The 13731-nt window shown below is 34.8% G+C and overlaps 1 protein-coding gene across 2 annotated transcripts in view; it reads right to left on the bottom strand.

Moving 5' to 3' along the window:
* LOC127853467 (inner centromere protein-like) overlaps positions 1 to 8580 on the bottom strand; it is a 39785-nt gene extending 31205 nt beyond the window's left edge. For both annotated transcript variants that reach the window (XM_052388018.1, XM_052388017.1), the window contains exon 1: positions 8468 to 8580. In XM_052388018.1, coding sequence (XP_052243978.1) covers positions 8468 to 8476 — 9 coding nt within the window. In that variant the 5' untranslated portion in view covers positions 8477 to 8580. The remainder of the gene's footprint in view (positions 1 to 8467) is intronic.
* Positions 8581 to 13731: the final 5151 nt, after the last annotated feature.

Raw genomic sequence — 13731 nt, forward strand, 5'->3', positions numbered from 1 at the left:
GTGTAAATTGAAAGTTGCAAAATGTTACCTCATTGATCGGTTATAAATACATTGTTTCTCTATATATAGTATTCGATTTAGACGAAAATAATAATTTATGTGGAATGTCATATTAGTTTTCCATTAAAACTTTGATCTTGCCGTGTGTGTTTATGGACGTTATTAATTATGTTATACTTATTTTTGTATTTCATTAAGAATTAGAACGTATAGCCCTTTTTGTTAACTGTTTTTAGCAAACGATTCGCGGCTTATTAAGTTAAGACACGGAAAATAGTTAAAGCAACACTTTCATTTAAAGGTTTAATGTGAACAATATCAAATGAAACCTTTATTGGTATTAATATATTTTATTGACATGTTAAATTTGATACTTGAAAAGGTGTTTAGTCTTTAAAAAGATGTCGCTGATATTGTTAATATCAATAACTGTTAATATTCTCAATGTTGTATAAGAAATTGAATAGTTTCACTGAGTTGTATTCCCGCCTAAAATCCGATATCGTAAAACGCGCAATGGTTAAGAATAAGGTCTGAATAAGTTTAAGTATTCAGATCCGAATATCAGCAGCTGTGCCAGCTGGGAAGCCCCGTTTTGGCTTTAACAACCGCAAGCGAAACAACATACTTTTTTAAGTCTTGCACTTAGACTCCATGATCACAGAAATAACATTGAAATCCCCAAACCAAGATAATATTTGCATTTAGAGTAAGGAGTATGCACAAGAGTTAAATTGGTTGATAGAACGAGAAAGGGTAAATTATCTAAAGGATTTAAGTATAGTGTATGTCCATTAATACAGTGTCGGAGACTTTTTTCGCTTTTAATGAACTATTCGATTATCAGTATTATGTTTCGATGATTATTATGTCTCACTCATAATGAGCAGTGTTCATTCTAGACCGCGCGATTGCGCGATTCGCGCTATTTTTTCAAAGATCGCGCACATCTGCAGCATGTGTGCGAGAAAATTCGCGCACTCGATATCCGTTACGGGTTTTTTAAACTGTTAAATTCTGCTTCGCGTATTTATTGAGAAAAACACCGGAAATCAAAGGGAATTAACTCTTCGATTCACGGGTTAATAAACTTTAAAGAATTTTCGTTTAAAATGATACTTGGGTTAATTAAAATATAAGAAATTTCGTTTAAAAAATAAAGGGATGCGACTCGTGAATGATTAAGGAAGAAAAGCAGACGATTGTTTTTGTATACGTCATATATCATGTCGAAGAAGCGGATAACAGATTTTTTTACAAAACCGGCATCGGCGAAGGAGGTTGGTGTCGATTCCCAATCCATTACGCCAGAATCCGAAACAAATGAGAAACAAAACAGCGAATCCGAGCCAAGTTCGTCGAAAAAATTAAAACTATCCCATTTCCAAAGTTCATGGAAAAATGACTGGCCCTGGCTAACTCAAAATGAAAAGGGTGAAATGCTTTGCAGTTTCTGCATTGAAAACAAACTTTCTAACACATTCACGACTGGTTGCACGAATTTCCGAACATCAACACTGGCAAGACACGTCGATACAGCCGATCATAAACGTTCTGTTATTGCCCGATCCCAGAGAAAACATGCGCTAGAACAGACTGTTATGAATATTATTTCACACCAAGATGCAGCAGTTACATCGGCAATTGACACAGTGTACTGGTTAGCCAAAGAGAACTTAGCTATAGACAAGTATGCATCCTTATTAGAGCTCTTAGAGAAAGAAGGGTGTAGTAATGTATCAAAATTGAATGTTAGTGGGAATGCATCATACAGGTCATATTCCAGGAAATACAACAATCCATAGCAGATACACTCATGGCTGATATCCTTGATGAGATGAAAGACGCATTATGTGTTGCCATATTAAGTGATGAGTCTACAGACATTTCTGTCACTGGTAAACTCATCCTGTATGTGAGATTTATTTCTAAAGATTTTGATGTTAAATCCCATTTTCTTGGTAACTTTAGCATAGGTGAAAAAGATGCCACTACCATTACCAACAAATTGACAACTGCATTGGCAGAAAGGGGAATTCCTGCTAACAAAATTCTTTGCCTGGGCTCGGACGGAGCCAGTGTGATGACTGGCATGAACAATGGTGTAGCAGCCCAGTTGAAACGAATGTCTCCATTTCTCATTAATATACACTGCGTTGCACACAGGTTAGCCCTATGCACCAGCCAGGCAGCCTCAAAAGTAGATGTAATACAACAGTACAAGTCCATTCTTACAAGCCTGTACTACTACTTCAAGAGTTCTTCAGTTCGTAGCAGCAGGCTAGCTGAAATACAGAATTTATTTGACCAACCCCAGATCAAGATGAAAGAGATGCATGATATCAGATGGTTTTCCTTTTATAATGTACTAGAAGGTATATACAAGTCCTGGTCTGCACTCATCATTTATTTTGATTCCACTGAATTGTCTAAGGACCCAAAGGCAACTGGTCTTCGAAAGTCTCTGCTGCAGTATAAGTTTCCAGCAATGACATGGTATCTTATGGATATCATACCAGTCATCACAACCCTCAACCTGGTGTTTCAGAAGGATTCTCTAGACGTTTCTGTCATTAAGCCTATTGTAGATACTACAATTTCAAAACTAGAGTACCTGAAATCAAATGATGGACATTACAAGCAAGAATTCAAACGTCTGTTGAAGCAGCGATTTTCCTCCTTCTTTATAAAGTACCGGTAAACGGTACTTTCCCAATCGAACGAAAATTCCCAAATTCCCAAAACGGTACTTTCCCAATCGAGCGAAAATTCCCAAATTCCCAATCGGCATCTGGAAAAATCCCAATCAGCATCCGAATTTTTTCTCAAAACGATAGAAAGTTTCGTAAAAAACCAACTTTCGGCGAGCGAACAAAGAAAATCGTATAGTTGTGTGTAACCACGCGCTCGATTAATTTCGGGTTTTATTATTCAGCGCATTCAATCAATAGAGTTGTTACTGTTTCCGGTTCTTTTGCCAGGCAGCCAGCGTACTGTTTTACGTCGGTTTGTAACCTTATCGTAGTTTGAAATGAGTCATAATAGCAAATATTATGCCAAAAAACCAATCGGAACCATCTATCACAGGACACATTGACAGCAATAATGATGCTGTGCAGGGAGGGATGCAAGCAACTGAGTGATGATCAAACACCAAAGATTGTTGAAATTTTCACAAAAATGAAAGAGAGAGACATTGCTTTAAAAGAGATTAAAACAACTAGTAATTGATTTGGTGTGTTCTTTATAATATTTTGTTATTTATATAAACTTTATAACTTAATGGTCATTAAGGCATGCCTGCAAATGATTATTTAAATGGGTATGTTCAATTAAGTATGAACTGTATGATGTATTCAATAAGACCCAAACTTCACGACGCGATTTTCCCAATTTCAGGATTTCACGACTCGATTTTTCCCAATTTTGAGGTTTTCACGACTCAATTTTTCCCAATCGGACCGGTACGGGTACTTTTCCCAATTGGACAAGGAAAATCGCTGGTTGAAGGGTGATACATTGTTTGATCATGGGTTAAGCTACAAAACACAACAGGAACAACTGGTTGAATCAGCAATGCAGACATTTATTAATAACTTAATAGAAAACATGAAAAAGAGGTTTCCAGATGACAGCATTTCTGTTGTTTCCGCGTTTGATGCTCTGGCTATGAGAGACCTATCATTTGTTCCTACATCACAGATAGATGCCTATGGATCCGACAAACTGGACGTCTTACTGGACTATTACAGCAAACCAAGAGGTGTTCCTGAGGTCCCTGAAATTGTAGATGCGAAAGCAACCAGAGCTGAGTATTCTTTACTCAAGCCACTAGTACTTCAGCAAAGGTACCCAAGGGATAAGCTTGCTATCCTGTGGAAAATAATCTTTGAATGTCACAAGGAACAATTCCAAAATTTACTCAAACTTGCCTCCATTGCTTTGACTTTGCCTGTGCAGACAGCCATTTGTGAACGTGGCTTTTCATGCCAAAACAACATCAAAACTGCCCATAGAAACAGGCTGAATGAATCATCCCTGCAGACACTGATGACTATTAGCATTGAGGGACCCCCTTTGAGAAGTTTTGATGCTGCAAAGGTCCTCCAAGAATTCAAAACAAAAAAGCAGAGGAGAATTTTCAGAAAATTGTCCTTTGATACTGGAATGTAAAAACTTAATTCTATACATTAATTAAGACACTTACATGACTTAGGTTTTAATATCATATCATCATTCGTATCATATCATGATAGACAATCAGTATTTTTTTTTTATTGTTTTAAATGATACAGAAATATCATGTGAACAATTATTTTCATAATCCTTTGTTTTTATTTAAGTCAGCAATATACTATGGAAAGTGCAGTTATATTTAACAGCAGTTACAATGGTATTTCACTGACTTGACTGTTTTAAGTAATGTAGAAGTTAAAACAAATAAACATTAAAACGAAAATGAAAACATATAAATGGTACTTGATCAATTCCCCCCCATTTGTGAAAAATGTTGTTCTCGTGGGCCTCATATGGCGTATTAGATCGAAATAAACACCTACCATATATTCTTTAAAAAAATGTTTTATTAAAGGGGCCTTTTCACAGATTTCTGGCATGTTTTGAAGTTTGTCATTAAATGCTTTATATTGATAAATATAAACATTGGATCTAAAAAGCTCCAGTAAACAATCAAGGATAAAATTTAAAAATAGGGAAAAAAAGTAGCCGGCATCAGGGCTCGAACCCGTGACCCCGGAGTCCTGGAGTAAAAAACAATTAGACCGCTCGGCCATCCTGCCAAGTATGTATAAGCGACCTATTTTAAACTTTATATAAGCAATCTTCGTAGTTTCATAAAATTAAACGACAAAAACAGAATTCTCCAAATTATTCAATCGTTTTGCGCTGCAACGCTTTATAATTTTCAGGTTTTTAAATCGCCAAAAGATGCGTATAATGGCTATATTAGACCATGGTAAATGTTCAGTACACTGTAACTCTAATATAGTGCGGTCCGTTATAACGCTGTGTCCAATATAACGCGACGGGTCAGGGTCTTCCGCAGGCCATTTAAGCGCCCCTTGCCGGGGCGCTTGAATTTCGAAATCAGAGTCCCCGGGGCGCCTGAAATTTTCCGATCAGTGTATTCTTCAGTAAAAGAAAGTGTAGATTGTCAAAAAAAATCAAGGTTTCCCTATCAGTGTATCAATATTCCCTGTTTTAAAAGAGCACTCGGTACCTACTTTCACAAGTAATCGCCATAAACACCACATGGGGTAATGGATAATCCACTGATAAGAGAATAGCATGACGCGCGTATCGATTATTCTTGCCACATTACACGGTCATTTAAATGCTGACAAGGATGTATCTGGTAACTTTCCAGTCGTCAAACTGTGAAGTTCATCGTCCAATCGGTTACGCGAATGCTTATGAGGGCGGGGTTAACTATCGACCATTATTTTTGATTGACGTCGGGCATGAAGGAAGAGTTTATCGCAGCTTGATTAGCAAGAAGTTGTACCATTTGAGTAATATAAAACCGGTAATAAGTACAGTACAGAACATTAAAGACGGTTTCGGGCATCATCATCACACCTTTTTACTGTAAACAAGTGTTACCTATGACTCATAATTAATATGAGAAATTAATTGCAAGTGGTAACCAATTAATTATTATAGCGAGTAAGTTGTGCAAATGACTCCCGGTTACAATTATGTGATAACAATTTATTTAATTCCAGTACATGTATATTTCAACATGTCCATTTATAGAACTGATTCACCTCGTTTTTCTGACATTTATTCGACACGTAATGCGCTTTAACAAATTTTCGTTGAATTAATTACGCACACTTGCAAATGTTTCGTCCGATAATCGATAGTTAGAATATCCTCGTGGACAACGTGAATTTCATGCATAATTCCGTCAAAACATTTATTCGACTCGTAAAGTGTTTAAACAAATTATCGTTGAATTTATAACGCAACGGTTAATATTTGTTGAAATCTCAAATGGGAATAATTAAATTTGTAATCCGAAACCCATTCCCGTAAGTCGATGTTAACGCGTTTTTAATCCGAAACACACTTCCGAATGTAAATGTTACCGCAACGTTAAATATTTTTGCTTCAAATTAGCAGTGCAAATTTATTTTGTGTCGAATCTTTTTCTCAATTAAAAAGAGCGCGAAAATTATGCAGCATGTACAACGTCGCGTCTATTGCATACAAATGGCGTGTATTGAGCGTTTTAACAAGCCCACACCAGGTCAGGGGATTGACGCATATTCAGAGGCAATATTTCATCAAATCTATAAATAGTCACTTAAAAAATGGCAAGGTTTGTGTTAAAGAAATAACTGAAAGCTTTTATCGTAAATATTTACCAGAAAGAGATTGATAAAAACGGAATAAACGGGATTATCGGGTAATAAATAGAAACTTGAAAAATAGTAAGTATACAGTAATAGTCGGGTTGAAACGGATGTATTGGGGAATCGTTCGAGTCGGGATTTTACTATCTGTGCGGAAAAGTTTTAAAACAATTAAACAATATAAAAAAATATATTTTTAAATGACTGGGGGATTTTTTTGAAGAGTCATAGCGCACCAAATGACGTCTTTTGACGCTGTTTTTCTTTGAGTTATAACGCACCACAGAACGTGAATTGACACGTTAAATTAAAAAAAAAACGTCGTGAGGGGACACCCCTCCCGAACCCACCCCAAGGCGCCTGAAAAAATTCCTGGGGAAGGCACTGCGGGTGCTTGGATCCCGTTTTTTCTCCAACCTTCCATTTCTGATTCAAATCCATGTTATGCAACTACTTGTATTTTCAGAAAATTCAAAGAAGCTTGATTGCTTTATCTGTTCGTTTAACTGATTTTAATCGATTAGAGGTTAAACGACACTCGACAGCTAATTGGTGTTAATCTGTTGGGTAATGTCAATAAAGGTGTGAAAACTCGCGAGTCCGTGTTTATTACATGTATTCCCTATCAGAGCGGTTGGGTGCGCTAATTTCAATAAGGTAAGTGCAAGCGTAATAATTATCAAATTAAAGTTATTTAAAACGATTACCTGTTTATGTTTTATATTTATCGTGTATTGTATTTCATTGTATAAACTATGGCTGTGTAAGTGTGTTATCGTTTATTATATGCTACACAAGCTTGATACATAAAAAGATCTTTGTGTATGTTTAATGTTTCAGTACGTATACAAAAAGTAAATTAAAAAATCCTGACGATTTATTTACATGCTAACGCAGTGTAATTGTTAACAGAGATTCACTTAAATTTTTGCCCGTTATCAGAAAGTCCACGGAAAGCACGTTTTTTTTACATGCTGCATATGACGCAATAAAGCATTACTTTGTACATGTATGGTATTGCATTCAATCTAAATTTAAATTCGCTCGTCAAATGAAAGCTGTGTCCCATAATGCACTGTACTATTTTTCTGAAAAATGGCGTAGGCATATGAATTTGTTTAATCGCTCACATTTATGTCTAATTAATGATAATTTTATGCATTAGCAAAGATTTAACGAGAAAAACTGAAGTTTAAGTTGAAATCAATTTGCTATAAGAAAACGACGTTAGGCATTTAGACGTAATCGGTAGATTATGTCTTATTATTTTGACTAGTCACATCGCTGTTTTTCTCGATATGTTAAAGCAGAATAGATAAATTTTAAATGTTTAAGATAGTATTTTGTGAAAGAATATATCAGTGAAATGTGAAAAATGTCAATCTTTCCGATCAAGTGGTTGATTTGGGCCAATAACTGCATTTAAAAGCTGTTTGGACCGGTCTTTGTTAACTGTCAACTTTTCAGGAATTTCTGGTTAACTTTCCTAATGGGATTGGTCCATAACTATAAAGTCGCGCCAGTCAAAAATCATAAAAAGCGACATTTAAAGTTATGGTAGCCAGAACTACAATATATGTACAAATGTATCCAAGAAAATGAGCATTCTTTGATTTATAACGTGACATAAATATGTTACGACTCTGGTTGACTTTCGATATGGGGTTGGCTTCAGCGTACAGGTATGTCAATACTATATAAACTGTACGCTGAAGTTTTTTTAGCTAACTTACCCCTTAACCCAAATATGCTCCAAAACTTTGTAAATGTTACATGTATGCAGTCACGAAATAAATAAATCTAAACTCATTTTAAAATCAAAGATTTACACTTTCAGGAAAAACTGTACTTTACGATTTAAAAAAATGCACACAATTTCTAGATATTTTAAACATTAAGCGGTTTCAGGATCCGTATTGATAAAATGCTGGTTGACATTTTAAATTACATGTTTTCGCGACATTTTCTAAATATCAAAACAGAGACACTTGCTGAATGAGACTAAAAGATAACCAAAAAAACTATCATTTTTTTATATATCTGAACGTTTATAAATAAAAATACTTTTACACGTTTATTTATCTACAAACCTTTGTCATGTTGAAATAAAAGAAATCGTTGTTTTTAATTAGGACTTGTATTTTCCCCTCATTTCTGTTTAAATTTTTTGACCAATGAAAATAGACCAGGAAATGACGTACATTACAAAGCTATCCTCAAGATGTATTTGTTTGTTACTGCAGTTGTAATATCCATAATAAATTTGCAAACGGGAAGACAAAGTTGAATGTCAATAGATGTTTAAACTATACATAAGTTATTACTAAAAATAAAGCGGCCAGTGTCATTCAGTATGAAGTATAACTATTTGATCCGAAATCAGCATAAATCCCAACCTCATTGTACATTTTAATTGCAAGACTCACGGCAGTATAGCGTATTTTAGAATTAGTAATATTATTATTTAAATTTTAAAGGGACTTGTTCACAGTTTATAATAACGTCATTGAAATATGAACACTATGTGATCTTTTAGTGATACAATAATAAAACGTCCACAATCCGTTTCATCGGTACTAAAGCAAAACGTGAATTACCGACAATGCGTTTAAACAATTATTTGAGATCAATGCATGCGTTGTGCAGTGGTAACGCATCTGCTTTTGCTCCTAAGCGCCCGAACTCATTTCATTTTGATATTAAAATTATTACAAATATTAATGTTTTGAGACAATTTATTTAATGGTATTTAAAAAATAAGAAAAAATGTACCGTATATAATTGTGTTAATCATAATTATTATTATTACATGTATTTTACATCCATTATAACTGCAAAAACTAAGAATTATTTTTTATTGATGACGTATGTGCATCTGTCATATCACGAGTCTTGACAGCTCAACCAATTATTTAAAAAATGGTTACTACAATACAAGTATGGGCGTTTTTTTTTCATTTTATATATTACAACAAAAAATTTAAAAAAAGTGTATCTCAAAACGATTCAAAAAGTATACTTACTTTCAACTGCATATTAAAAAAAGTATATTGTTCTAAGTCAGTGGTGTTTGTTTATATCAATTTCTGTAATGATGAAAATCCAAATCCCACAATAAATGAAACGCAAAAAAAATTCATAGGGAAAATATGTTACACGACAACTGTTTCAGCTTTTTATCACAACATCTTTTAAACAACACCTGATTAAATATTTGTTAAACTTATGGCAGCTTGTCGAGTGCGTCACACCCTGGCTGTGAAATCAAAAGGAAGTTTGGTTTTATTATTAAAAGGAAGATAATCGCACACGTTAAGTATTGTAAGCTGTAATGACATTTTTTTATATTCAGCATTGGGGAAAACACAAGATCGATTATATTTGAACACGGTAGTTGAACGTTGAATGTTGTTTATAGATATAATACAGAGATGACGACTCAGCCGACTGTTTGATTCGAAAGCAAAAAATAAATTGCATTTTTACGCATAACATTTGTTTTAAAATTCGTTTCATGTTGTCAATTGGTCAATTAGGTACATAGTTCTGTAGAATCAAATACAAATGTATTAAGCTTCTATTTGATTTTAAAGTAATAAGCATATAGGGAATTTTCATATTATCGTCGATGACTACTGTCAAAGAGGCGATAATTCACACGGATACCACATTATTTATTTATGTTGATTGAAAATGAATCCTGAGGACAAGATGGTTCGAGCCCATTGAGTTAGTCTCGAAATGGGTATATCGCGTTCACGAGTGATGTTACTGATACATGAAAATGAATATGAAATAAACGGTGGTTTCAAACAATTTATTGTAGCAGTCAATAAATATTCACAGAAGATATAATTTTGCATTGAAAGCGGTAGCATATACCGCAATTATTGTTATCGCGTTTATTTATTTTAAGGTAATCGCCGATGACTATGAACTAAATCCGCATGTACATATAATACAACCAATGTTCCATTCGTACCACAAAAGTTTCGAACCCAATATGTATCACTTATATATCATTACATCTCTGTTCGAACATGTATATTGCAAACATGCGTTACGTAACTAAGGAACACAGTTGAGAGTTATACGCGTTATTTACATATACAAATAAAAAATAAAAAGACTTGAAGATATGGGTTTAAGCATTAATACAAAAAATTTAACCAAAATGACATATGCATTTACCCATACATACATATACTGAGCTGCAATACAAAATACTTTAAAGTGTATTGCTCTTGGTTGTAATAGGCAGGGACTGTATAGGTCCATGAAATAGGTCAGTATTTCAAAGATAAAGCATGGCGTAAGATCTCATTTAGTGACATTTCGGGTAAGTGCATATTCGTCTACAATAGATACAATGAAGCAATGATAAGGAAATAATTAAGTCCCTTTATAATGCATATTTATTGTCACACTCTGCGGGTTAACGATGAAGTCCATAGGCTTTATAATTCTATTTTACACCTTCTTGGTTTGTATTGCTTGTGATTTAGCCGATGCAAATGATTCGTCTGATTCACCAGTCAACGCGATCTTAAGGAAAGTGACAGGTATAGAAAATCGTCTCTTGTCACTGGAAAAGGAAAACAAAGAACTAAGAAACGAACTGGCGGATTTGAAATCGAAGAAAACTAAAGGATTGTAAGAGCTTTTTCTTTCGCTATATTTATTTATATTTACTAATCAATAATAAAGGACTATTTTCATCACAAACGATTGCGTTGAAAATCGAAATTTTATTTTAAAGTTAAAACTGTGCATGTCTCACATTCAGAGTATTCGAATATTTGCAAAGACATTTGGAGAGATATGTTTTGTTTATTTTCGAAACGAAATAGACAAAGTTACCGGTAAATTGTTTTTCGTTTGTTTTAGGCGTCATACACCATACGAATTTGTCGGATTTTAGGCTCGAATTCCCGACCATATTAGCAGCCTAAACCACTATGACACTGAAGTATTCAGCAAGGTGATAAGTAACTATGGAGACGGATTTGACAACACTTCGAGCGTCTTTACGGCACCGTTTGACGGCATTTACGCGTTCTTTTCCAACATCATGCACGAAGCTGGTTCCTCCACAAATCGAGATTATATTGAAACGGAAATAGTTTGAAATGGAGGCCAACTTGTCGGTAATAAACGAGCCCAGTTTTTATGCCACCGGATCGAATGATCGGGGGTATATTGTTTTTGGGCCTGTCTGTCTGTCATTCTGTGTGTCTGTCACTAAACTTTAACCTTGGTCATAACTTTTGCAATATTGAAGATAGCAACTTGATATTTGGCATGCAGGTGCATCTCATAGAGCTGCATATTTTAAGTGGTGAACGGTCAAGGTCAAGGTCATCCTTCAAGATCAAAGGTCAAATATATGGCTTCAAAGCGGCGCAGTAGGGGGCATTGTGTTTCTGACAAACACATTTCTTGTTTTAAAATTTATAATCAATGTCTCTTCTTAAATAAACTGACAAGGAGTATGTTTATTTTTGTATTTATATGTTTTTGATATATGTAAGTACCCGGTAAGCATGTTTTACTGCCTCAGTTATCGTATTCATTGAATACTGATTGGGTGCTTTGGGCAACAAGTTTGCTGATATCGATTTTTACAGAAATGTATTCCGGTGGATCCTCGTCTTTCGATTCAACCAGCAATTTCGTTATAACACCACTCTTGGAAGGCGACCGAGTGTGGGTTCGAGTGCAAGGGCAGTGGAGCTCGAACTTTGCTATTCACTGTTGTTTCTCGACGTCCTCCGGGTATCTGGTCGGGCAGAATGGCGGCTCCAATAACGTCATTGTTGGTTGAATTCAAAATGCACGCTCATTGTATTCACGCAGTAATTGTAATAAATAATGAATGCAATTGTTTTTGAAAACCTTTTTGTTTGAAACCTATTCGAGAAAAGTTCTTTCATAGTTAACTCATTGTTGAAAAATGTAAGCAATGCATACTGAAGAATCACAGTAAAACTAATGAACACTCAATAATGCATTTAGTTATAGTAATGGGAAGTTAAAATTCAGACAGTTACTCAACGAACAAAGAACGAACGAATACGACCTGCTAATGTGTTTTGATCCATGTGTATGGCAGTTGACATATCTATTGCACAACAATCAAAATTGCATGCTTCTAACGAAAGATCAATTGCTCCCCGAGAAATCACTGGATAGGAACAACCTGCAAACATGCGCATGTTTACACTATAATTGCATTTTATTGTTGGGATCGTAAATTCATAAGACTATGCACTTTAACGAAACATTTCTTTGAAAATGTTATATTTGTAATCAAAAGACAATATGTCGATCTTTCAAAGAAACTGCATATAATTTAAAGTTGCAACCATATTAGAAATCTTACGTACAAAGCGGAGAGTATATGCATGAGGGGGGCATAACAATAAAAACTCATGTTTTTTTTGCGTTTACCAACAGTGTACTAAATGGTGTCCGAAAATTAAGATACTAAAAAACACACACAAAAAACGGGTGTCCGAACATTTAGGCACAAATTAAATAGATTGCATAGACGATATCGGATGCGGGTTTGTTAAATAACACGCCGTATAGTATAATTTTCTTTTACATATATGTGCACTTTATTAAAAATAATTGCTCATGCTCTTTTTACAGAAAGTTACTCCAATGCTCTTTTTTGACGAACGGGTTCAAAGATGAGCTTTTGATTTACCGATACCCTAGTATCAACGGGTAGTTAATGCACTTACATAAAAAACTATGAATTCTTTGTTTGTTCGTCAGTCGTAACACCTTCAATTAATTGTTTGTATAGTAAAATAAATGCATTACGTTCTGGAGCGTTTATTATTTGTCACGGTTAACTCTCTATGGAGTGAAACCATTGCTTCTTACCCATATACATGGTTATGTACACAATTATGCAATCGATATGGCCATTACCCTAACGCATTCACCTGCTAGGTTTAATGACCTAAATCCGCTAACAAAAAGTATAATGGAAGTGACACCATAAGCGAAAACAGGGAAGAAATCTGGTACAATAGCGCTGTCAAATGTACTGTCCGAAAAATTAGAGGCATTAAAATTGACGAAAACCCGTATATCCGAAAATTTCGAGCCAAGAAAAATAATTATTTTGGCCAAAAGGGGGTGTCCGAAAATTTTGAGTGTCCGAGTAATAACGGTTCATATGTAGGGTTGTTTCTACATTTGAAATATTTGCAAAGAGTGCCACTAAGCATAACGAAGCATATCGCATTAACATTGTATAATGGTTTAACGTTTATGTGCGTATGGAGGCATTAATTGATTGGCATGTCCGTCCGTCTTCCGCATGTCCGACTTAAAACAA

Source organism: Dreissena polymorpha, chromosome 12 (assembly GCF_020536995.1).
Source record: "Dreissena polymorpha isolate Duluth1 chromosome 12, UMN_Dpol_1.0, whole genome shotgun sequence".
NCBI lineage: Eukaryota > Metazoa > Mollusca > Bivalvia > Myida > Dreissenidae > Dreissena > Dreissena polymorpha.